General features: G+C 30.7%; 2 protein-coding genes across 3 annotated transcripts in view; one reads left to right on the forward strand and one right to left on the reverse strand.

Moving 5' to 3' along the window:
• Positions 1-998: 998 nt before the first annotated feature.
• On the reverse strand, positions 999-11,545 carry LOC143083288 (ropporin-1-like protein). 2 transcript variants are annotated; one of them, XM_076259561.1, is made up of 6 exons: positions 11,275-11,545; positions 8,885-9,039; positions 7,791-7,914; positions 7,086-7,247; positions 3,393-3,568; positions 999-1,398 (listed from the first exon to the last, which is right to left on the reverse strand). In XM_076259561.1, exons 2-6 carry the CDS (start codon positions 9,019-9,021, stop codon positions 1,326-1,328), a joined length of 672 nt encoding a protein of 223 aa, XP_076115676.1. In that variant the 5' UTR covers positions 9,022-9,039; positions 11,275-11,545; the 3' UTR covers positions 999-1,325. The 2 variants fall into 2 exon arrangements, with proteins under 2 accessions (XP_076115676.1, XP_076115675.1); XM_076259560.1 differs by having other exon boundaries at positions 11,223-11,323.
• LOC143083287 (uncharacterized) overlaps positions 11,290-27,424 on the forward strand; it is a 37,051-nt gene continuing 20,916 nt past the window's right edge. The window contains exons 1-12 of the mRNA XM_076259559.1: positions 11,290-11,549; positions 13,735-13,779; positions 15,369-15,513; positions 16,047-16,147; positions 17,135-17,155; positions 17,795-17,821; positions 18,464-18,528; positions 21,580-21,731; positions 22,528-22,631; positions 23,081-23,091; positions 23,960-24,098; positions 26,655-26,778. Of these exons, the coding sequence (XP_076115674.1) occupies positions 13,735-13,779; positions 15,369-15,513; positions 16,047-16,147; positions 17,135-17,155; positions 17,795-17,821; positions 18,464-18,528; positions 21,580-21,731; positions 22,528-22,631; positions 23,081-23,091; positions 23,960-24,098; positions 26,655-26,778 (934 nt within the window). The 5' untranslated portion in view covers positions 11,290-11,549. The remainder of the gene's footprint in view (positions 11,550-13,734; positions 13,780-15,368; positions 15,514-16,046; positions 16,148-17,134; positions 17,156-17,794; positions 17,822-18,463; positions 18,529-21,579; positions 21,732-22,527; positions 22,632-23,080; positions 23,092-23,959; positions 24,099-26,654; positions 26,779-27,424) is intronic.

Here is a 27,424-nt window from a genome sequence, read left to right on the forward strand (position 1 = left end):
CCATTTAGCCTTGCAAAGTTGAGAAGCAACACAGATCAATAGTCTAAAGTTTTTCATAACAGCAAAACTGCTTATACCAACTTAGTAGTCACTATTGTTGCATAGCAGAATAACATCAATTACTTATTTGATAAACCATAGTTTTGCATAGCAGATAAACAGAAAGTACTGATTTAACAGTCTATGATTTGCATTGCAGAAAAGAAGAAATAAACAATTTAAAAGTGAATACAGTAGTTTTGCATAGCAGAGGAGTAGCAAATATCAATTTAATAGGTGATAACTTTGCATATGAGAGAAGAAACAAATGCCAACTTTAACAGTCTATAGCTTCACATACTTAAGAAGCATCAATTTAAGACTTCTAAATCTAACAGACTGTGAGACAAGTTGCATTTACAAAATTAATATTCTTACAGTTGTAGAAAAAATGAGAAGCTACAAAGACCAATTAAGCAGTCCATACTTTTGCATAACCATAGAAGCAGCATATACCAATTTATAATTTTGCATAAATACCAATCCAATAAGGTATAAATTTGAACAAGCAGAAGATACCAAATCAATAGTTTTACAAAGCTGATAAATAGCAAATACCAATTTAATAGTCTACAGTTTTGTATTGCACAGAAGCACCAATTACTTAACTAATAAACAAAGTTTGTATATATATAAAAGCGAAAGTCCAGAATTACTAATATTCTTTTGTTTCACCAAGCCTCACTCAGAAATCATGATAATCATTAGTGAAAGAGTTTACTTTACCATATCATTGAAGTGGTATAGTTCCCAACCTTTTATGCATTTCAGTGGCAGATCCAGAAATTTTCATAAGTTGGGGCCCACTGACTGACCTAAGAGGGGGCCCGCTCCAGTCACGCTTCAGTGATTCCCTATATAAGCAACCAAATTTTTTCCCAAAAAGGGGGGGCCCTGGGCCCCCTGGCCCCCCCCTAAATCCGCCTCTGATTTTTATTTGGCATATATGAATAACCATAACCTGTACAATATAATTTATTTGTAGATTGCATGCATCTTATGTACAAAATACAATAGTTCAATAATATAACAAATGTTTCAGACACTGGTCCTCAGAGAAGATCTGATTGTACATAATAGAGTTATTCCCCTTTCATCATTATTCTATTACTCAAGAGTTATTTCCCTTTCTATAGTAAATGTTTTTATATAACTTTCTAATAACATTTTATTTTTCCTTTTTTTTTTAAGTTGTGTTTGTGGGAAACATAAGAGACAGATTGAATTTCTCTGTAGTAATATAATACAAAGTCTAAAACATTAATAAAGTTAAAAACAAGGTTTATTTATGCTGCTGACAACTTAGGACACTCAGGACTTAAGAAGTTTCTAGGTTGTACATATCCATCTTGTTTATCCCTGAAAATATAAAATAAAATTAAATAAATACAAATCAATAGAAAAGTGGCAAAGGAAAAGTTAAAGTGTATGTGTCACATATCTAATAAAGTGAACAAAAGATGTGTATATGTGTTATAAACTTATTTTCAAATTTGTTTTGTAAAAAATCGTTTTTTTTATTGAATGTGATAAAACTGTGATTGTATTGTAATTGACTGTTAAACAAGTAGGGGCCTTTTTAGCCGACATAGCCAACAATACAGTATGGATTTGTTTTCATTGTTGAAGGACCAATGGTTGTCTATAATTGCTTGCATGCACTTCATATGAACTTTGGTGGATAGTTGTCTCATTGGCAATCATACCACATTTCCTTTTTTTATACAAGTTATTTAATTCTTAAAATGAAAATAGTGAGAAATGATGTGGTGAACCTTGATATTTTAGAAGTTATAATTCTAAATATTTTGGTGTTTAGAGACAGAAAACACAGAGGCGGATTTAGGGGGGGCCCGGTCCCCCCCTTTTTGGGAAAAAATTTGGTTGCTTATATAGGGAATCACTGAAGCGTGACGGGAGCGGGCCACCTCTTAGGTCAGTCAGTGGGCCCCCACTTATGAAAATTTCTGGATCCGCGACTGAAACATGCTTTTGAAAATACTGTATAAGATTCTGAAATGGCACACTAAACGGTATATTTGTGAAATATTTATTCTGAACTTGAAATCTTTGATGAAGGAATCATATGCAACTCATATATTATTTATAGCTTCATTGCACATTCTGGATTATAAATGGTAATTTGATATAAAACCGAAATAGATAATCTTAAAGCAAATCTATTGAAAAATGGGAAAACATATTATATCCATCATCAATCAAAGCCCATCACTTTTCTCCAAACAATTAAACAATAAACATTTATCGGACAATTACAAATTACATATGCTTTTATTTATGTATTCTGGGTAACCAAAGCTAATTGAAATCGTAGCATTGCAATACTTCATCTCAAACTGCTATAGGAACATTGTAATAGATTGTATTGATCCAAACTCTTGTCATAATTGTGGTTAAAAATCATATTATGAGGGGCTTTATTTAATAAACAAAATATCACACAGACCATGTTCAAACTCTTATGTCAAAGAATAGATTGAATTTCAAATTCATTACCAATCTTTTACATGTTTTCATCAGATTTTTCAACCTAGGATAAAGATAAATACTTGTCTTCGTAAACATGGGGAAATGTAAGTAGCGAAAAGATAATTTCCGTAGCCATTTATAGAACAATTACAAAGATGATTTATTGGCAGAAATAAAAATTTGTGCAAACATAACATGATGCAACAAGGAACCGAAAATTGATAGAAGAACGATGTTGGATGAAAATAGAACAGAACAAGGACATTTTATTGGATTTGAAGTGTTGCAGATTTGATTGTTTGATTTGTTTTCAGATGAAATTGATGTGAGTTATTTATAAATAAAGGCTTGTCATGTAAATTCTTTACATTAATAGACTGGTATTCCAAATTTTTGATTCACTATACATGTATCTCAAAGAATAAAACAGAAACATGTAATACGTTTTTATTTTTCGATGAAGTTCACTTAGCTCTATTAATCCAAATAAAATTCCTATAATTTTTAGAGGTCACTGATCAGAACCTAAAGGACTATGGGTAATTTAATTGCTTATACCCAAAATAATGTGACATCATTGGTTGAATCTCCATGGTAAAAATGTAAAAAATGTTTTTAACCAAATCGCAATGGTTTTGGTGTACACTTTTGAGAATATTACCCAGAATGCATTACATTAAGGAATGGCTAATTTAATTATATTTTAATTTCAGTTCAAGCATTATTTTATCCTAAGACTGGGTTGTATAAATCCTCAAATATGAAATGAAATAATTTAATTCAAATATTTGTGTACTTTCATTGAGAAATAATATTTTTCAAAAATCCCCATCCTCCCTTTTCTTCCTACTTTGAATACTTACACATCATATTTAAGGTAACTGAAAACTTCATTTATTTGTTGTTGTGATATTTCTCCATCTATCTGTGCAAGGTATTGATAAATATCTTTAAACAATTGGAAAGGTATACGAGCTGGTCCACCATCTGGATCAGCTGTTAATATTTCACACACTGTTTTCATTGCATCGGATATTGTCTGAAAAATACATAAATGTCAGTAGAATTAAAAATACATTGAATTTATCTGTAAATGATTATGACGTACTATGAAAGTTTCAACAGGACCCATCTCCCCCCCCCCCCCCAAAAAAAAGAAAAAATCCATATGTAGAAGCCAATTAAAAGTCTCCAACTAAAGACAATTAAGTGCCAATATAGTATGTCCTCATTCATCTTGTACATTCATTATTTCATGTTTAAATTCATAACTTGCTGTTTTAAAGACCAATCAGGATATAACAGCTGTTGTTTAGAACACCTAGACAGTGACAAAATTATTATTTCAATATTTGCTTCACTATGGGGTAAAATGCTCATGATCATTAAAATACTACATGTAATAAAATTGAAAAATGGAAATGGTCAAAGAGACAACAACCCGACCAAAGAGTAGACAACAGCCAAAGGCCACCAATGCAGCGAGAAACTCAAGCACCCAGAGGCATGCTTTAGCTGGCCCTAAACAAAAATGTAAATTCAACATCAAAACAACATTTAATTTATCTTGTTCAGTATTTATGGCAAACATTTCATCACATTTGAATGGTGAAAGAACTAATATAAACACTCATGAAATTGAGAATGGAAATGTGTCAAAGAGACAACAACCCAACAAAAGAATAGAAATACACATATGTATTATAAAATGGTCATTATGAATAGATTCCTAATTTTGTGCACATGCATTCAACTTGAATCAATACCGGTAAACCAACTTAAAACATATTCATTAAATTCTTTAATTTGAAACACTTAATCCCCCCTAAAAAAATATATGATCAAATTATGCAGTAGAAAGACCCTATACAAATCTTGCTCTAACTAGACCAGATTTTCCATTTCAGCCAATATACATTGTATATGACATAATTCAAAATCGATGTTACCTCTTTTTTCTACAACTCTCTTGGGAAACATACCAATTACAAATCTAATAGTAAACTGTACTGTTTCATACCCATAAGGCTCAAAGCAACAAAATCAGTGCCTATTTTGAGTAATTTCATCTTTTGCAGAAAAGAAAAAAGATTGAAAATCACCTTAAATTTGTTATTAAGCTCTGGATTTTGATGCAATTTACTAAAATTGATCAAGATTTCAATCTAATTTGGCTGCAGTCTCTAGGCAAATTTGTCATTATCAATCTTCAAAACTATTCAATTTGACTAAGTTTTTTTTACGAAATTTTTTTTTTTATCTTTATCTCTGAAATTCTAGGGCCATGAAAAAATATTTTAAAGTTTATTGTTTTCTATAGACATAAATAATGTGAAAAGGATTGAGATTTCAAATTCATTTTTATTTATTCTATTTCTTGATTAGCCAAATTAGATTGAAATCTTGATCAATTTCAGTAAATTGCATCAGAAAACAGAGCTTGATAACTAATTTAAGGTGATTTTTAATCTTTCATTTCTAGATCAAATGAACCTACCGCATAACACAAATACTGTGGGACAGTTTTAAGAATAAAATACTGTTAGTTAACATCACAGTGAAAAAGTTTTTTCTTAATTTTCTTACTTTATTGTATATTCATACAAGAGAAAATCCAAGTTTGACACATTCATGATTTTATGCTATTTGTGAATTTTATGCTACATCAACAAATCACTCAAAAAAAAAAAACATTTATAGAATAGCTACATGTAATCATCAATTCTAAAATATGAGCATTGAGAGCACAATGCAATAAGAAATAAAACTGGATCAACCTAGTGTATTTGATTTATTGAATTTTTGTGTATAAAGAATTTTATACACTTAAACTAATTTAGGAAAATACATATATTTACTTCATTTAAAATTATAATATTGTAACATGAACACTCCCTGTCTGCTTTCTTGTCTAATTTGAAATTTTATACATTCACACCAATGATCTACAGGTATAAAAGTGCAAGGTTAAAAAAAAAATGGATTAAGGAAAACATAAAATTACTCTAACATGGCCTAAACCACTTGTTGACAACAAGTAACAGTTCATTACAGTTGTAATAATGGAATGTTTTACTCTTAGAGACTCTTTAAGATGACATTAATCAAGTTGGAATGAAATTATGTAATACCATTTAAAGGATATTGTCAAGAAAATGTGGGATTTGCCAATTCATTTAAATTTTCATCCAAGTAAACAATAAACCATTCAAGTCAAAACAAAACCAGCTTCCGTCTTCTTTTCTTATGAACAGAGCAGTTGTTTTCACAGCCCACATGTATTGGAATTTTAGTTATTGGTAAAATGAATGATGATTCATTTCAAACTGTTCTCTAACTCTAAGAATCAGTTTTGAAGCCATTGTAAAATGTATGCTAGAGAATAAAAAAAAAACCCCATATACATTGTTAATGAGATTAATTTTTTTTTACTTTTAACAACATTAATTGAAAAAAACTTTAAAAATTTAAACATTTAAAATAAATTGATCTACCTTTAAAAAGCGGTCATATGAGAATATTTTTACTTTGAATCTAAATTTCAATCATAATAGATTAATAAATTCATGTCAAGGAAACTGGGAAATTATTCTGTCAGATTAAATCTCTTTTATGTAGTTTTTCACCATCAACATTGTCCTTCCTGCCTAAATTATCTTCAGAGAACCAATATATTACAATTATCACCACAATAACAGGCATGATGAATTTTCTTTTGTCTAAACAAACTTTTTCTTGGAAATAAATGAAATTTAGTTAAATTTTAATGAAAACAAACCAGCGAGTGGTACCAAACCAGCGAGTGCTGGAAACAATTATTCAAACTTTAATATACATGTGTCAAGAAATACTTCTGAATTCTAATTTAAGAGTGAGTCAAATCTGATTTTTTTTTCAGGCCAATTTGTTTACATACATTGTTAATTCTAAACTAAGTCTTAAAAAAATTTCTTGGACAGTTTAATATAAAAATAAGATGATGCAGAACAATTACCAATGCGACAAGTCTACAAAAAATGACCAAATGACGAAATAAACAAAGTCCTTTTTTGTTATGATCCTTAAATATTTTTCGATTTTCACTATTTTGGATCCTTTATTTTTGGTTTGAATTATTTCTGTCCTGGTAAAGGATGATATCAGAAACTTATGTAACAGTTTAAAAAATTTCAAATCACTATAAAAAACATGAAAATTTCTATATAAAGACAGATAACTCCTGAATTATAGTATGACTGCAGATACGTAAATTATACTGCTATTTTGAAAAAAAACACAGAAGATCAACTCCTGTAGATTTGTCATTCTAACTAAAACATCATGGCCAACCCAATGCTGTCAATTGTCAACTGAGAATTTTACCTTAGTTTGAATATATATATTTTGAAAGTTTTTTCCAATGTCTAGTAAGTTCAATTCTTATGATGGAAAATAAAAAGTATAATTTAAAGGAAAGTAGTCACAGATAAAATTCTAAACATTTTACAATTTTCCATCCACTGTCAACATGGACAGGTGGAAAAAATAAAATCCACATGATCTGTAGTGTATCTTACCTCTCCTAAGGTTGATGCACATAATGCAAAGAATTTATTCCATTCCACATCGCCACCAAAACTACCGATTCTGACCATATCATCAAACTGTTCTTTAGGTAAAGCCAAATCATTCCATTTCTCTTCTATCAAACTTAATGGTACTTGTTTCTTTGGACCAAGCTGAAACAAAACAAAAAAATATATTCATTACACATTTCATTGCGTTTACATCGTTTATCATTTTAAAAATCAATGCAAATAGATCTAGTTAATATACATGTATGTTACATGGTTTATTGCTTTTACATGACCATCATTTATATTTTAAAAATCAATGCAAATAAAGTTAGTTACTACATAATCATATTCTCTGATAATGATGTAAAGTTGTCTCATTGGCACTCATACCACCTCAAGTGATTTCAGTATTGTTTTTGAGTTTTTTTTCCATGTTATTCTGTTTGAAATATCAGCATGACACGAATAAGAATTACACAGTGACACAACTTTTTTTATTTGTCTTTTTACATTTCTATCTGTCTTTTGTAAATAACTTATTTTTATTTGAAAATTTTAACTGATATAAAACTGTCGTAAATCTGTTTAAAAAATACCTGTCTGTTAAGAACTCTGAGTAAACTTGGTGTTAATAACCTTTTTATAACTTAAAATTATAACAAATATATATATACATGTACTGTCTCATATCTGTTGAAAAAGTACCTGTCTGTTAAGAACTCTGAGTAAACCTGGTGTTAAGCCTGTGTCTGTCTTTTGTGTTGCTACTGGCATCTCTAACCTTTCTTTTACAGGTGGTGTTTCTCCTTTAGACATTGATCGGAAGTATCTAAACAAAGATTAATACACACATATATATATATATATATATTACGGATTACAAATGTGTCGAGGTTTGTGATTGGATAACAGCACAGAGATGTCAGTATATATTCAGGAAACTGACGGGGTATATACGACGTTTTTATCCCCAATTAGAACCTCAAAAACGTCATCATAACACCGGTTACTATGTGACGTAGTCAAAAGCTATCAGACTGTCAGAGGCTCACAGAGGGAAAATAATGACGTGCTTCAGTCAATAATACATTTTTGATACAAAATCACGCATTTTACACTTTTAATACTTAAATTTAATGTTAAAAGTGTTATTATAAATTATAACATACACGATAAAATTATGTTCACAGCAAATTAGAAAATCCTTCACGTATGCCGAACATATCAGGTTGGGTTTTTCAATATATATGTGTTGTCAACAAATACCTGCACTGGAAAATAACATTAAGTCAGGGGTAATCCGTAATATATGTGTAATTCAGGTCTCAGAAAGGGTATATACTGTGACATTCCCGGCTTAGGGCTTATATCCCCTTCGCCTTCGGCTCAGGGGATATAAACTCTAAGCCGGGAATGTCACAGTATATACCCTGTCTGAGACCTGAATAACATATAATATACTTCTTAAAAGACTTTTAAATAAGAGTTTTAGTTAAAATAATGGTTGATTGTTATAACTTATTTATAGTAAAAGACTATGATTTTCAGTGATCTGATTTACAAATTACAACCTCTATAGATAATTTTTCTAAAGACAAAAAGATAAAAAAAAAATACCACCAAATCTTTTTTAAATAGGTTTCTTTAGTTAGACAAATTGTACTACCCCCTCTCCCACAACCCAAAATTAAAATTTCAGTTTCCCTAAATTAAAAAGAAAAAGATATTTTTTATTTTAAATTCCTAATGAAAACATCTCAATATTTATAGTTTAATTAGACAACTCAAAGTGTACTTACGCAGCAGACCATGCTAAAACATCTTTTGGCTGTGTTCTGATTGCAGCTTTTGTAAACTGTTTGAGTATGTCTGGTAGCTGAGGAGGAATGTTAATCTGCTGAGAGCAGTAGTATGGCTCATCTGGATTGGTAGGCATTTTGGAATTAGGATTCTCCTAAAAATTAAAAGGATTTTTTTTTAAAGTTTGTTTTTCTAATTTAAAAGGACTTCATAACCAGCACGATATAAGGAGATACAATGCAACAGCAACCCAATAGGCAATAATAAAAATAACCAAAATACATCTAGGAGGAAACAGTACACCTTATTGCTATTTGCATTACTGGACATTACAGCAGTTCCCAATAAGTATAGATTATCAGGTTTTCTACACATTGATATCGTAAAATATCAGCCGCGAGCCACAATGTGAACCTTTTTGGCGAGTGAGCGTAGCGAACGAGCTAAAAAGTTTCACGTTGTGTCGAGCGGCTGATATTTTACGATATCTATACTTAGAAAACCCGATTATCTGTTTATCGTTCTATTAATGGTCTTTTTTCCTCTCCCTAAGACAGTTTTACGCTTGACGAAAGCAAGCATGATAACGTCTCCTCTCGCATTGTGACGTCGCTGATAACTTCTCCTCTCACATTGTGATGTCGCTAATAATGCCTGGTCTCGTTTTGAAGTCTTGATACAAGAATTACTGAGCGACAGAGCAGAGTGATATAGACGTAGGGAAGGACGATAATAGAAAATATCTGACGCCACAATGGAAAAGTCAGGGTTCTCGCTAAGGATTTTTGAAGGCGAGTCCAACAGCAAGAAGAAAATATTTTATTGCAATATAAAGTAATATTTTAGTCTCCATTTCAAAACAGAGCAATGAAATGAAATCAAATTCAGATCACTTTTAAATTTTTGCTATAAAATGATGATATTTGTGTTTAACTGTGTTCAGTTTATACAAAATATTTCAATCTTGATGCATCTGTGGACTCACCAGTTTTGAAAATGTGATTGTAAGTCAAGCTGCACAGATTTTCAAATAGAGATAAAATGTAAAAACAAGGTCCTTAGCATTATATCAAAATTAAAATTATCAATATACCTTATCGCTATTTGTCCGCAACAACTGAACATGACAAAAGTTCCAGTAAAAATTAAGTTGCTAACCAAAATTTCAAGAAAAAAGTCCATTGTTGCCTTTTATGAAATTTGCACATTGCAATAAATAAATGTGTACGTCCTCCTTGCGCTAAATTATCCCAAACAGGAGAAGTATTATAAGACATTACATGTATAACATTTGGGGAACCTGTGATTTTTTTTAACTTTTATTTTCAAAAGGAGGTCAAGTTACGAGAGATTTCTCGACCTCACTCAAATATGCAAATATCTATACTTTTTCACCTCCTTTATAGGAGATCGATGTTTAACATCTAGTAGCCAACCACTATTTTTCACCTCCTTTACAGGAGATTGGTATGAAGCATTTAGTGCAACCACGTTAACAATCTGAAGCTCTCAGACATTTAGATTACTTGCATCGTAAATGTACAAGGAGTTAGATTATTGTCATTTGTATATATCATCACTTTTTTCTCATGGTTACATGAAAATCTAAGGCTGTTAGTTGGCACCAGAAGCAACGAAGCAGCGCATATATTTTGGATGGGCAAATATCCACTTTTTGATATGGGACGAGCTCTGACGTTCCACGGCCCCAGCTTGTCTGGCAAAACAGCTGTTGGACGTCAGAGTTATCTCGGAATAGTCATCAACTAGCAAAGACATGTGCTGATGAATTTTCATACAATGCAGATGTATAAGTACTGAAAGGTTAATATGGTAATATTCTACATTTACATGTACATGTAAAGTGTCAGTGCCAGTGGTGTTAGAGCACTTTTAGATATTTTTTATGTCCCAAAATGGTGTTTTGCATGGAAAATTTATACACCTTATCGCTAATCCCGGCTGACCCGGCCGCTTGAACTTTAGTTTTGGAGCATACAACAATCACTTTCCATTGTGGCGTCAGATATTTAGTTTTTGTCAAAAATTTACGGGAACCTGTGTGATATCCAGTAATGGCAGACAAATAGCGATAAGGTGTATTGATCAGTTACCATATCATGTAAACTAAAGGTGTTGTTTCTTTAATCAATCTTATGAGATTTACGTACGTTAAAACTATAAATAATAAAATAAATTCTCTGAAATGCTTGAAGTAAGTGAAGACTGCAGATAACAATGGTCGTATTTTGTCACGGAACTAAATGAAAGCTTTTCGTTATGGCAACAATCAAATTCAATGTTTTTTGTACAATAAGTAAGTATAGGGCTTTTTACCTTTTGAGATCTTGAGACCTGAAGAACTTGAAATAAACACACACTAACTTACCGGATGTATTCAAATGTTGTGATAGCAACGATTGCTCGAAAGATTTCTTCCGGTCGAAGGAACGGTGTCTCCAATGCGCTTAAGATATCGACAATTTGCCTTGCTTCTTCAATCATTTAAAAGCACGCGAACCCGCGAATTTTTGTCGTCTGCTATACAAGGTTCGATTGAATAAAGGAGGGTGGATGCTGGTCGTCTGCGCTATTTATTGAGTTCAGAAATTATCTTTAGGTGCAAGTAACTTCTTTCTAAAGAACAGACAACGACATACAAAGGTATAGTTTTAATGAGGCCAAGGTTGTGTCTTCGAAGTTTGAGTGTGACTGTTTCAGCCATCACTCATGTCATGAATCCGTGTTTGATGAAAAATATTAGAATAAGAAAAACTTCATTTTGATTTAACCAAGTTCAAATCCTTGATTTAAAATACAAACATAAGCTCTGGGGACACTCATACAATATGAAAACTATATAAAAAAAAAAAAACAAAACACACAAAACAGTGCACAAGATAAGAAAACTTATTTTAATTTGGCATAGAATTCAGGAAGGCATCACCAGAAAATTAAATAAGTCTTTCAAAACATCTTCAGTCTTCGTCATGATGTCTGATTACATAAGTAAAATATACAATACACCTTTAGGCCCTGTAAAATTAATTGTTGGTTTCCCCTTTTAAACATGGGAAAATTTTATAGACCCGGCAGGCAGGCTTTTGCATATTTTCAACACTTTAAGTTGTCTCTGCAAAAAAAAAAATAAAAAAAAAATGACCCGGTCGGGTTAGGGAAACCATCAATTATTTTTCCATGGCCTTATAACTCTCTGGAAATCTCTGCTTATTGACTAGAGAATCTGCATGCAACTCTTGAACTTTTGACATCAGTCTCTTGTACAACACTGAACAATCACTTTTCCATATTGGCATCATGTGATTTTTACTGTGAAGTCAAAAATATATGCGAACCTTTGTGGTGTCCAATTTTGTTGAACAAATAGCAATAAGCATCAGAAAGAGTACATATGATGCAGTCAGCTGGTAAATCATAAAATCCACCCACCTAAGCTAGGCCTCATTTGACGAAAGCAAATGGTTAAATAATATAGCGGATGAAATATTTAATTTTTTGAAGAGACACTGAAATTTTTTTGAGCCATTGTTCTTATCCTTCTGATCTGTAGCATGCACACATAAAACACAACAAAATAAAGGCGAGCAACAATCAAAATTTTAGATATCTAGCAATCTTTATATATACAAATGAAAAGATGTTCATATCAATCAAGCACAAACTTGAAACTGGCCAAGGGCAAAGTCTATCTCATCACAATATTTTTCATTTCAAAGTTGAGAGTTAGAATATTTTTCTTTTTACAAAAAAAACCCCAGTATAACCTTATAGATACTTCATCAATCTTTTTTTGGGTCAAGAAAATACCTTAATACATACATTGTTTATACACATCTTTGAAAGCCAAGGCTGACAATCTGCTTCCTCTCCTTTTGCCTTTGTCAGATTATTTATAATTATATTAAGAAGAAGTTCTGATCCATGACAATCATAACAATCAATTTATTTTGGTTACAATCACATATGACTGTATCCAATTAAAAAACGCCTTTATGTTGATCATATGTGAATGGTGACATATTATATAAACAACTGCCACTTACAAATTGTGCCACTTACAAATTGTGCCATGTACAAGTCTTTACCCCTGAAACATAGCTGGACACTATCATGACTATGTAATGACAATATTAATTCTAATTTCTAATCTCAACTAATTGAAAATGTTGGAAAGTTAGCATATAAATTTCTGGTTATTGCTTAATAATTACATTAAATGTATGTTTCACCATTATACGTTATTCTGATTGTCTAACTCACATCACGTGTTATTCCTTAAGCAGTTGTATCACACAATAAAACTTTTCATTCATGATGACACGAGGTCCCACAATAAAGTGCACAGGTAAATGAAATAAAAACTTGATAAAACTTAAAGGCGTGTTTTCATGATCCTATAGGTAAAAATGTAATTATAAGTATTGAATGCTTTTTTTTGTAACTTTATAGGGTTGTAAAAGCATTAACCGTGCGCACATACAAAATGTACTTCGGTCAACGCTTTTACACCCCAATAAATTTACAAAAAAGAGCATTCAATTTTTAAATGAAATTTTGTAACACTGATACATTTTTTTCAAATCCAAACTGAAGATTATTTGGTCAAGAATAATGTAGTCTTGATTAAGCATGACTTCTATTGGTTGCAAGATAGCTAGTTCAAAGCTGTATACACAAATCGTATCTTAACCGGCCACAGGTGAAGATTAGAGGACCAGCTTGAAACCATTGGCTAGAGAAGATGCACAAGACAACCTTGAAACAGAAATAAGCCCTCACAAAAACTAAAAAACAATGCTAATAGATACTCTTCTTATTTTATTTTTAGATGTCTACAGCACAGATGCAGAGAACACAGGAGAAGACCAGTACAGTAAGAATTAAAGCTCTATAGACAAGGGTTTTGATGTACAACATTAAAGCAAGAGTAACTTCCCTTTTGTTGCCACATTAATGTACTGATCGCTAGATTAGTACATCAGTAGTTTTCTGAACGTTTCATTTTTAAGCCTTGCTGTATTCATCACTTACACCAACATCTAGATTAGGAATTTTAATCAGACTTGTTTGTTCTGCATGTTTCAATTTGGTTAATCAAACAAGCATTTACCAATCCATCATACAGACAAAGGGAAAGAACTCAAGCGCAAATGATATCATATCCACCCTTAGATCTATACAAGTGCAGTAGATATAAGATGTGGTTTGAGTGACAATGAGACCACGCTTAGTCACAATTTTTAAAAGTAAACCATTATAGGTCAACATACGGCCTTCAACACAGAGCCTTGGCTCACACCGAACATAAAGGGCCCCAAAAATGACTAGTGTAAAACCATAAATTGAAACAGGAAAACCAAGGGTCTAATCAATATAAAAAATGTAAAACAAGAAACATTTATGAAGAATATTAACAAACGACAACCACTGAACATCATGATTTTATGATGCGTTTAGGTTATATTTTGTCTTGAAAATTTCTGTTCAGAATTGCTCTCTTGACTTGTGGAATTCACTATCGTCATTCATAACTTGTTACATGAAAGGTTAACTATAAAATTATTCCTCCTGGACAGTGTTCTAGGATTTTTTTGGCACCTTGACTTACCACGGGTAAGATCAATAAAAAAATTACTTACCCACATCTAAAAGTTAAATCCGCCAACCAATGCGTTATATGTTATAGTTATTACTATGTCATTTATTAAGAGCTATAATAAATGCAACTGTAAGTTTATTTTCCTCCGATGACAAGAAAAAAAATCGTTTATGTCCCGATTTAAGCACCAGTTATCAATCCGGATTTTCCGATTTTACCGACACCGTGACCGACTTTTAGAATGATAGGAGAAGAATGTGGTCTCTTTTGAGCTTGATTACACCTAGTAAACGAGTGCTTGAATAAAAGCGCCGATAGACATCGACAAAATCTTCGATCTTTTATCAAAGTTTTTTCTTGTGATTTAATAAAAATAAAAAGCAGATATGGGAAAATTGAAGAGGACCGGGAAATTTCAAGAGTTTTTCGGCTTCCCCGAACTTGAAAATTGACAAAGGCTAAAAAATGACTTACCCGTTGTCCTAATCCACTTACCCCGGGTAACGGGTAATGGGAATCCTAGAACACTGACTGGAAGAAGTAAATATTCACTGCATGGTGTGTTAAAAATTGTAGTGTTTTTGATGTGTTGCTTATAAACTCCTTTCTAATCAATTACGGTATATGAATGTGTATCAACAAAATCATTGTCATTCCAACAGCATTTCAACCAGTGATTATGATAGAAATCATGTCAACCACAAATATTTACCAGAAGACAATATCTGTTTTAATATATTGATCCTGGGTAGAAATTACATATGTATATATATATATATATAATAAGACAATTATCAACATTACTTCAAGATCTATGCACCAAGAAAAAGTGAACTGACCATGTATTTTATATTTATAAATAGTGGTCTGCCATTTTTCCAAATGAAACTGTGACAGAACAACAGTCAACTTTATTTGTAAAGAAGCTTGTTGCTGTAGCTGTGTCCAATATTGCCTATTTACGAGCAATCTTCCCAGAGCATTCATTTGGTGATAGGTGTTTAGAAGGTACGTTGTTTTTATACGAGATGTGACTGTTTCCTGGATTTCATTATGGAGAATATTCAATGTAAAATGATATGAAAATAAGTAGATATGGTTTGATTGCCTATGAGACGAGCCTGTTTTTTTGCAACTGAATAATTCTTCTAACTTTTAAGAAACTTAAAAAAACACTTAAAAACACTCCAAAACCAATAGCTTATGATGCCAATTTTGATTGTTTAAATATAGATTAGAAATTAAGTTAGCTGTTGTACCTGAAAAAGCTTTCTTTTGGTAGCTTTCATTTTTGTCTTGCTTGAAGAATTTTCCTAGTCAAGACTTTTGAATGCTGTTTCTTGCAGCAGGGTCAAGAATTTTTTTGAGTTTATACAATTACTAAATATTAAACAAAATAAAAATATGAAATTGTATTTTTGTTTTATATACTTAGGACAAAATTGTTTGTTTTATAACTTCTAATAGCTGTTTAAGGACAACGTTTTTTGTTTCATAACTTCTAATAGCTGTTTAAATTAATCCATGTTTTCTGCTATAAGACCTGAACTTGAAGATACTGAGAGATGATAGTTCATGCCCAGGAGCTTGTCAAGTTATCAAATGGGTGAAAGGCTGTTTTGATGCCATTGAAAAGAAATATGTAAGTCGCTTACTTGAAACAGTCTTAAAGGAGTAGGTTCAGTAAGACCCCTTTTTGGCCCCAAAATATAGCAGTTTTACAAAATTGTTAAAATGTAAACCTTTAGTTATTTATTGGACAGAAGAATGCTTCTGCTACATAAATATGGGCTGTTTTTGACAATACAATGCACAGATATCCTGTACTAGCACCATTAAGTCGTGCTAAATTACTGAAATCCTCATAATTCTAGCATTTTAGTTAAATTTTAGACGGTTTTCGTGTAAAACGAAAGTGGCCGCATTCGTGTTCATCCTTAATATTGAAATGTAAGTTGTATTTTATGATAATACATAACATATATAAAGGTTGAGGATGAACACGGATGTGGCCACTTTCATTTTTACCAAAAACCATCTGAAAAGTGACATTTTTCGGCATATTAGGTAGATTTTTCATATTTGAGCTTGAATCGGATCGTTTTTAATGACTAAATCTGTTAAAATCTTTCACATAAACTAATTAATTCAAATAAAATAGACACTTAAGTGTTTAAAAAGTGGTCAAAATCTTTCGTCAGATGAACCTGAAATTTGAGGCCAAAATCGGTCCTTACCGGACCTACTCCTTTGATTTTTGGACTTTTGTAAAACAGTGTGTTTGAAATTTATATGACATGAATACATATGAATTATATGGATGAAATATTTGCCTGGTAATTCCAAAAAAGCACTTCAGATGCACTAAGTCTGTAAAGTGGTATTTTCAATTTATTTTATTGTGCTTAGGTCTATTATTAAGAGATAAATTTTTTAGTTCTGTTGATCAGATGCTCTTGTTTTATAATGCTGTGATTGATTTGTTATACACTCCTGTCTTTTTCTTCATTTAGAGATTTTATAGAGAATTCAGATAATTATCTTTACATTTAAGTATTTTAATATATATAGATTCAAAATATATTCTAGATAGAATAAATTTAAGTAAATTTTTTATTTTATTTTTCAGCTGAGAATGCTGATTATAGGGGTAAGTAGATTTGGTTTTGTAAAAAAATATAACAATTGGAGGACTTAAGGCTTTCCTGATGGACTCTTTCTAGCTATTCTCAGAAAGCATACGACAGACTACAAGAACAATAAACACAATTTATCAAATAGAAATGTTTCCATAGTTTTCAACTTAAATACATGTACCGGTAAGTTCAACTTTTAAATTACACCCTGATAACAATTTGTAAATTTTAGTTTTTAATACTTAAAAGATCTAGAAAAAACGTTTACAAAACTTAGACTTTTGATTTGGCTGACTATGGATAGTTTGCTTGACAGTGATCATCAATTTATCAAACTGATTTGAATGAAAAATACAGTAAAACTTCTTATTTTAATTCATGAGTTCTATAAAGTTTGTCATTGAAACCAACATGAGAATATGATTATTATAGAAAAGCCATTGGTATAAATTAATATATTAAAGTTTATTTATTTAACCATGCTTGGATGCCTTATAACAGATTTTTGTGAGAATTTTTTTATCTATTATTTTGTTGCCATTTTTGGCAAGGACAGATTCTGTACATGCAATATTGAAAATGAAACCAATTCAGATTTAGGGCTAGAACATGCAGTTTTATGTATTCTTATATAACATTTTTGTACATTTTAGATCTATGTTGACCCTGAAGATCCTGATGTAAGTACAACAAAATTTCACATTTACCATGATCGATTGAATTAAGTCATATTGGCAGAACATTCAATGCTGCATCATGATGAGAGGACAATACTGAAGACAGAATCTAAAGTCTTTAAGTCAAAGAGAAGCAGAACAAAATCATTGGAAATGTTAAGACTGAAAAAATTAAAAAAAATAAATGATAAAAGGCAATATTATATTAAGACTGAGCAACACAAAACTTATCAAAAACCTGGGATGATCTTAGGTGCCATTGAAGGGAAGTATATCCATGCAATTGTGGCAACCATTTAATATGATGAGTACAAATTGGATAGCAATCTGCATCAAATATAAAAAAAGATTTGTTCTCTGTCAACTGATTTAACCCAGATGCTAAATTTTGTAAATAATGCTAATTTAAATCACTTATCTTTTTGTTTTATACATGCACAAATTGTCAAATTTATATATAAATAACACATGTGCGACAACAACTAATCTTCAGTGTTCTGAAGTTTTGTTTGTACAAATGTATAACTGAAGATCTTTTTTTATTTAGTTGCCTTTATTTGTTAATAGAATGATGTTATTGTACTTTGTTATATTTATAGTTGAGAAATGTTAATTTTGTCATTTTATTTACTGTTTTTTTTTCAGACTGTAATCGAGTCGTACACATTTAAGTTTTCCTACACCAATGAAGGGGGAGTTGACATATACAGGTGGTTATACTTTAAACTAAATCAAAGTTGAAATCAAAAACTATGTTTAGTTGTGCTTTAGCTACTAAAAAATCAATGAAGGATAAAAAAAACTTAATTCAAATAGTTTGGGGGTTGGGGTCAAAATTACGGAAAGTTTTGTTTAATTGACATCGATTTTATATATGGACCATAATTTTCTATTGGGCTCGTTTCCTATAACGATAGAAAAGTGATAAAAATGTGTATTTCTGTAAGAAAAGTTGTAACTACATCTAAAGATGCCTTTATTTTTATCAACATACAAGTGTATGCTACTCTTCCCAAGAACAAAAATTGAAATTTAACAAATTTCAAAGATTATATGACCGTATTTTTGTGTCGTTTCTCACGTTACTTTTTGCTTCCGAAGTGCATAATGCTGACTGATTTATAGATAATCGTCACCGGCAAATTCGTAACTTTTGCTTTCAAATAATAAAGAACATCGACCAATAAGAATAGTCAAAAGAAAATGCCAAGAACTATAAGTATTTCTGTAGCAGGTGTAAGAACACTGGCGTTACTTTCGTTTCCGATTTCGTAACGCAAATTTTAGATGATGTAATCTGCTTTGTTGTAACAGAATTCTTTATATCAATATGCAAATATGAACTCTCGCGAGATGTTCAAACAGGTAAATCAAGAGATGATTTACATTCTAGTTTTGTTCTTTGTAATAATTAAGTTAGAAAATGACGTAATCGTTATGCGTTACATTTCACACGTCAAACAGAAGTCCAGTTATTTCCTTTTTTTTATTAAAATTGTTTTTGTCGTTAAGTTCTAATCATTTCCGGTCATATGTGAAACATGTGACTAACATGTGATCACGCCCTTACGGCCGGATATACAAATACTAGGTCTAAACATTGTTTTTGTTTCCAACGGGATGTTAGCAAACATAATCTGTAGACTTGTTTCGTCTTGTTACAAAAAGGAAAATACACAATTTTCAAGGAGATTGCACGACAAAATCGATTTCAGATTTGAAGATGTTGATATAACACACTTAGTTTCCGGATAACGATGTAAAGGGTCCTTGGAAAATTCAATCAAAATTACGTCTCTTATCATTGTGCCGATGCTTGTTGGATTGATTTTTCTTCTGCAGTAAATATTACTGGATATTTAGGTGAATTAAGATAAGTTAATAAAAAATACATGTTAATATACCGTTACACTTGGAATGTACAAATTTGGTATCTTTGTCACAATTTTTTATTATTTTTTTTTATTCATGTTCTGCAAACACTTTTCAGAAATGCAACAAACTTGTCAAAGGAGAAGTAAACTTTTACCATGCATGACTTGAAAGGAAGTATTTTATTGATTTTAGCCCACTAAAGTAGGTTAAAATGTGGAAACCATGTAGATGGTGTACAGGTCACAAATATCACATGGTGCCTATTTTAAAGATTTTAATTCCAAGTTCAAAGTTTTTTTCTTTACTGGATTTAAAGAATTTTACATTGCCAATGATTTGGAATAAATTGTATATAACTGGAATTTCAAAACCAAATATAAATTCATTTTTTTGGCTAAAACATCAAGATACAATGATTATGGTATCCTGTATCAATGAAGAAAATATGGAAATTTCTGAATAAATTGTACTAATTGTTTTCAAAACAAGCACATATTTAGGAGTTTTATAATACTGTTACATTTAAGATGGATTTTAAGAAAAAGTATACTGTTCAGATTATTTTAATCAGATTTTGCAATAAAATAAAACTAAAAAAATGCTTTCGGTTTCTTATGGTTTCCTGTCGCGTTTAAAAAAAACTTTAATCTAACATCGAAAATAGATTTTAAATATAAACATGAAGCAAGTAACACTAGTAACGGTGTTCATTTATGTCTTTTGAAATATATTGTGCAAAATAAAGAAAATAAAGATTGGTTTCCTGTTTGGTTTCCTGTCACGTAAACAGTGAATCAAAATGTATAAATTTTTTCTTGAAAAACTCAATTGTTCCATTAATACTATTCTAACACCAACATAACCCACAGAATAAAAGTTAAAGTTTTAGAACTTATAAAAAAGGATACAAAAAGAAACCAAAGACCGAATACCAAATTATGGTCCATATATCCTTATTGGTCAATCAATTTTTCCCAAATTTAGTTAATAGGGGGGAAGGGGATCAGTAAGTGTTTTATCCTACATTGCACAATTGGATAATGCATTTAAAATTTTGAGTTATTTCCCTTTGGCAAGTAAATTGATTTTAGAACTACTTGAATGATGAAAGAAGTTTCTGACCCTGTTTTAAGTCTTTTGATTGATTGTAAGAAAGTCTATTTGAGTTATTATTTCCAGCCTTTACTGCAAGGACTAACTTTACTGTACCCCTATTTTTGTATAAATATTCACAGGAAAGGAAACTGGTCAAGGCACATTGTTTTTAAATTAACAGCATTACCATTTTTGAACATTGACCTTTGTAAGATTAAAATTAAAAGATCGAACTCAATGGCGTAACCAAAAATCATGTCAATTACAATGAAATAAAAACAGACAGCAAGAATTTTCATAACATATTTAAAAAATTATATTTTAAAATGTATTTAAAGAAATAAATAAAGGAAAAGTAAAAACTCATCACTAAAGACATACAACCATGAGGAGACATGTAAAATGTTATAACATGATGGCTTAAAGTAGTATAAAAGCAAAACACTTTTTGAAGTGTTTTTGAAAATTAGTTGACTGGGGTATATGTACTGTGTATTTGAGACGCAGACCCAGTCATTTTGAAAATGGAGGTTCCAACCCCTTAGAACATGAAAAGTTCACATAATTTTGAAGAAAAAAATTATTGAAAAAATTAGGGGAGGGGTTCCAACCATTAAAATAACCCCCTGAATATGCCAATGTATAAATATCTTTAATTTTATCCTTTATTTACTCCTCTAGAATTTCAAATAAATAAAAACAGTCATATATAACCTATCAAATTTGTTAACACTATCTAAAAAGTTATCTTCACTTGAACATTTTTGATTATGAAAGTTTTGCCATTTCAGGAATGACAAGAAAATATCCAGTGCATACTCAGCATCAGAGACAAAGAAAGCAACCATCAGACTTTTGAGGACAATTGTAGTGTTGACACAAACATTGAAGTCATTACCTGATGATGTCATGATGACTATGAAGCTTCTCTACTTTGATGATCGTAAGATCAATGTTTACCATTATATTAGTTTGTCAAATTTTATGCTTGATATTTAAATATTTGAAATTGGGCATAATAAGACAATAAGGCAACTCTCATAAGATAAGACCAATGAATGCATTTTAGATGAAATACATATATATTTACAGACTCCATATGATGGGCATGTTTGTAGCCAGGCCAAATATGTGGTACATATTCAGGTTAAATTAAAATTGATAATGGTGAAGGGTGGATAAGTATCCCAGTAGTCTTAGTTTTATTGCATAAAATCATAATCAAAATTTTCTAATGTTTGTTATGAAATAAAAATAAAGTATTGAAATATTAAGCAATATAGAACGAAATTCAAAACAGTGTGGCTGTGGCCATTGATTGACACATTAGATTCATCCATTGACTGGGACAATTTAGGTGAACGTTTGTATGTAACGACCACTGCTCACTATGTACTTTTTAAAGACACTTAAACTATGGGGTCACCAAAGGTCCTCAACACCTTAATAAAGTAATTAGAAAAATTAATCAGGAATAACACGATGTTTTGATTTATATCAATTGTATAAATCAAAACATAAAGGTTATTCCTGATTAATTTTTCGAATTATTTTATAATTAAAGGCGTTAAGAAACCTTTGGTGACCCCACAGTTTAAATGTCTATCGTAGATACTTCATGAACAGTGGTCGTTACAGACACACGTTCACGTAAATTGTCCCAGTCAATGGATGAATTTAATGTGTCAATCAATGGCCACAGCCACACTGTTTTGAATTTCATTCTATTATATTTTCAGTTACACCTGGTGATTATGAACCTCCAGGTTTCAAGGCTGCACAAACAGATAGCTTTCAGTTTGAAGAAGAACCTATGAATATTAAAGTTGGAGATGTTACAACTGTAAGAAATTTCATACAATCATTCAATCTACCATTGCCATACTTCAGAAATTTTTGAGACTTTGCATGATCTTTGTTGACTGAGTTATGGATCCTGGATTCATTACACATCAGTGATAAAATTACTATTGGCTTTACATTTTTTAAGACGTAATCACTGTGTAGGAAAAATTCTAGTTGTTCCAATTAGGCCTAGTCTAGATAATTAATGTTGTCTTTTAGATAAAGAAAAGATAGATAACTTGCATTTTTAATATAAATGATATAGTAATCTGTTGATCAAATGCTTTTTTGGTAAGGTAAACAGTTTTAAATTAACATGGCTGTGGAATATAAGGTTGAATTTATGTTGTTTTATTATTTTCCAATCATTGAACATTATTGGGTGGACTTTCTTTTTATGTCTCAATGTTTTGTTTTCTGTAAATGCATATAAATTTATTATTACAGCCATTTCACACGTAAGTGACAGTTATTCTGTTGTTGTTCTTTGTTTTTTTTTTTTTTTTTTTGTCATACCTTTGATAAGACCACATATTTTTCATTAGAAAATCAAGGTCTTTTTTTCAGTTCCTTTTTTTTCTGGGCTTTTCAAGAATTATTTGAATTAAAATTTTGATCAGTGTTGTTTATTTTAATGTAATAACAATCAATTATAATTTTATGCATGGCAAGATTAAATAAAAAGTGCCTTCTGACCCACCATACATTTATTTGAGTTTGAACTTGTATGAAACTGTTGATGTAAATTTTACTCTGTAAACTATAAATGCAAATTATTAGTAGCATTTTTGGCTTAAGTAATCAAAAGACTGGAACCTTAAGTGAAAGTTTTATGGATTATGTTTAGCAATGGAAAATGAAATTAATTGTTTTAGTATTGCTTTAGGTATATGATTTTCACCTAATGATTACTTAAACACAGTGTGTTGTCAACATAGATTTTTTCTGCCTAACTGAAATTCCACTGGAAACTTTGTTATGAACAATGTCATAATACCTATTCCTGTTGAAACAAATATTCTATACCATTTATTCCGTTAGGAACATATACTGTAATATTTATTCCTTTTGGAACTTATATTATGAAGGAACTTCTATTCCGTGACAGTGTATTACCAGCTTTTCAAATCTCTGCAGAAAAAAAAAAGATTAATTTATTTTCATTTTTATTTTTTTGGGGGAAAGACTCTATTATTAATTGTTGCAAATTAGTTAATATGCCCGCCAAACTTACTATAATTTTTTAAGGATCAAATTTGTTTTATCTAAAGAACACCTTATATTCTTTGTATTGATTTGATGCCTCATGGTAATCTATTTCTTCAGTATTAAAATGAGAATCAAGACTGACAAATCACAGTTTGAGATGAAGGATGAAGATGTTGATGGAAACAAGGAAGGAATAACAGAACCAGAAATCACCACTATCAATGTACAGGATGACATTATGGATGATGAAACACAGGTATACTTTGTAAACATTTGAAAATACACTATGTGACTTTTTTATGAGAATTATGGGGTCATTTAGTTTATTTGCTTATAAACAAGACATTTTACTCTCTTTTCTATATTTTGCTTTTGTTGGTTCATCAGATTTTCGACAATTATACTTTTGTCGCGCCTTCGACTTTAGTAAAAAAAAAAAGCAAGACATGTCGATCTTACATTAGGTCGTCTTTAACATTGTCAGCAGCGTCCACAAATATTCACTCTGTGGTTAAAGTTTTTGAAATTTTTAACTTTCTTAAACTATCCTGGATTTCTACCAAACTTGGACATAAGCTTGTTTATGATCATAAGATAGTATCCAGAAGTAGAATTTGTAAAAATTAAATTCCTTTTTTTTGTATTTTATTTATAAATGGACTTTTCTGACAGGAAACATTACATTCACTCTGTGGTAAAAGTTTTTAAAATTTTAATAACTCTCTTATACTATCCTGGATTTGTACCAAACTTGGACAGAAGCTTGTTTAAGATAGTATCCAGAAGTAAATTTTGTAAAAAAAATATCTATTTTATTTTGTATTTTACTTATAAATGGACTTAGTTTTTCTGCAAAGAAACAATACATTCACTCTGAAGTCAAAGTTTTTAAAATTTTAATTACTTTCTTTTACTATCCTGGATTTTTACCAAACTTGGACAAAAGCTTGTTTATGATCAAAAGCTAGTATCAAGAAGGAAATTAAAAAAAAAAATTGTACCTGTTTATCTGTATTATACTCATTAATGGACTTAGTTTTTCTTCCAGTTAACATGAGTGATTACATACAGTCTGCACTTAAAGTTTTTAAAACATTTATTAGATTCATAAACTATCCTGGATTTATACCAAACTTGGACAGATCTAGAGCTTCTTAACAATCAAAAGATAGTATTGAGAGGAATATTTTTATTGATTTTTTTCCTCATTTTTGTAGAGTCTGCGATTAACAGCAAAAGTAGGTGAGACACTGGGTTTGGTGGAACCTTTACAAAATTTTTTCTTGTGATAAACTTATGTTAGGGGAATATTGGTGCAGGATAAGAAAATGTTATACAAGTGCTATTTAAGGAGGGTCGTGGATACAAAAGTTTCAGCAACCAAATTTTATTTATTACACTACAAGTTATTACTTTATGATATGGTAAAAAAATCACCCCAAAAAATCGATTCAGTTTGGCCCCGGAAGACTTTTAAAATGTTTATATCATTGAAAAAGCTCCAAATTATTTCCCTTTGGTGCAAAAATGTCATTTTTTGGCATTAAAATTGAAATATCTTTTGTAACTCATCAGTGACCTATATTTTTTTATTATTGTTTTCAAATAAGCTGTAGATAAACTAAATAATGTAAAATTTAAGCGATTTCTTGTAATTTAATTCTTTTTTAATTTCAATTTACCTCTATTTCTCATATTAGTTCAACAGAAAAAAACGACAAAAAAATTTAACAAAAATGTCAATTTTCTTTCGGAGGCAGATTGTTAGCTTAAATGAATGGTGACCCAATTTTTTTATTTCATTTTTCTATTAAGTATATGATAAAGTTCATTTATAAAAATATATAGCGAAATCCTATATTAGAAAAAATTGATTTATACCCGTGAGCCTCTTTAAAGATGGAAAATATAAATTTTTGTTAATTATGGCCCTGCCCTAAGTGGTCGGGGACATATAGTTTTATCCTTGTCTGAAATTCTGTTTATCTGTCATTCCGCAACAAACCATTATACAGAGATTTTTTCAAAACCACTTCAGATATTGGGCTTATCTTTGGAATGTAAGTTCACAATGATGAGTTTCAGATCAAGTTTAAGTTTCGTTCCACTCCGCTCCACTAATTTTTGCCAAAATTACCGGCTTTGGACTTTGATAAATTGTTGAAAATCACATTTATATGGACTTTTCTTCTAAACGCTATCAGATATTAGGATAATTTTTGGCATGTGAGCTAACCATGATGAGGTACATTTCAAGTTTAAGTTTCTTTCTGCTCCACTATTTTTTTCTAAAATTAAGGGTTTACAACTTTGAAAATTGTTGAAAATGATAGTTATACGGACATTTTTCTATACGCCTCCAGATTTTGAGCTGATATTTTATATGTGAGACTACCATCATGCTTGTATCAACATGTGTTATAAAAATTGTAGATTTTTCTACTTTTGGAGACGGGGCCATGCATGTCGTTTTGACACATCTAGTTGCAATAATTATAATTGTGATATTCAAATGCTAAATCTTGATTTAAAGGTATCATAGCAGCTTTATTATCTTTTAAAACTATTAAAGAGAAAACCTTTTTAATAGCCAAATGATCAATAGAACAAGATCTACAAATTTTTCAAGCACACAGATGAGTTAAAATGTAGAGCTTGGATATTAAAAGACACAATTTAGTCTACCAGTTCATTTTAGAAAACTGTTTAGAATCGGCAACAAATAACCAAACTGCCATGTTTTCTCAAATTGAAATAAATTGGTTGATTGACAGATGTATTAATTTTTTGCTGTTAATTTGTTTTTAAACAGCAACCAGATGAAGAGGTATACCAGTTCAAAGATGACCTGATAGAAATGGAAAAACCTCAAAGACAAACAGAGAATGGTAAATCACTTGAGGCAGTTGTACCATCAGAAAGTCCTGAAATCCCAGGTATTTATTTTTGTTGAAACACATCTAAAAAGATTGTATTTACCAACAATTGAGTTCTGATTTTTGTAGCCCAAATAAGGGAGTATTACTATACTTCTATTTCATTATGCCTAACTAAAATTATATAGTAACTGTAAATTAAATTTTCTGATTTTGATGTTTTTACAGGGGTCAAAATTAACTCATGAAGGCCAGTAGCCAGCTGGGCTACTAGACTTGAAAATCAATTAGCCCAGACAAAAAGTCAGTAGCCCACATAATTTTACTATCACTGGTGAAGCCCGCATAGCGGGCTGAACTTCCTAGGTGGGTTTGGGGGCATGCCCCCCAAGAAAATTTTGAAATTTTAGACTCAAAATCCTGCATTCTGAGCATACCTGGAGGTGATTTAGATGCCTGGGAAAATGTAAATTTTTTCTTATTTTTGTTGTTGACTTCAATCAAATTTCATTAAAAAAAAAATCATTTGCAAAATGGGAATCTTCATGCCCTGTGTACCAGATTTTTTAACATATCTTTTAAAGACAACTAAAGAATTCTCTGTTCTGGAATACATGTAGATGATAGATGAAATATTTCATTTTATTTCTATTATAATCTAATTTATTAAATATCTTGGCCGATTCATTTTGCATATTAAACTACG

This window comes from Mytilus galloprovincialis, chromosome 7, assembly GCF_965363235.1.
Source record: "Mytilus galloprovincialis chromosome 7, xbMytGall1.hap1.1, whole genome shotgun sequence".
In the NCBI taxonomy this organism is placed as follows: Eukaryota; Metazoa; Mollusca; class Bivalvia; order Mytilida; family Mytilidae; genus Mytilus; species Mytilus galloprovincialis.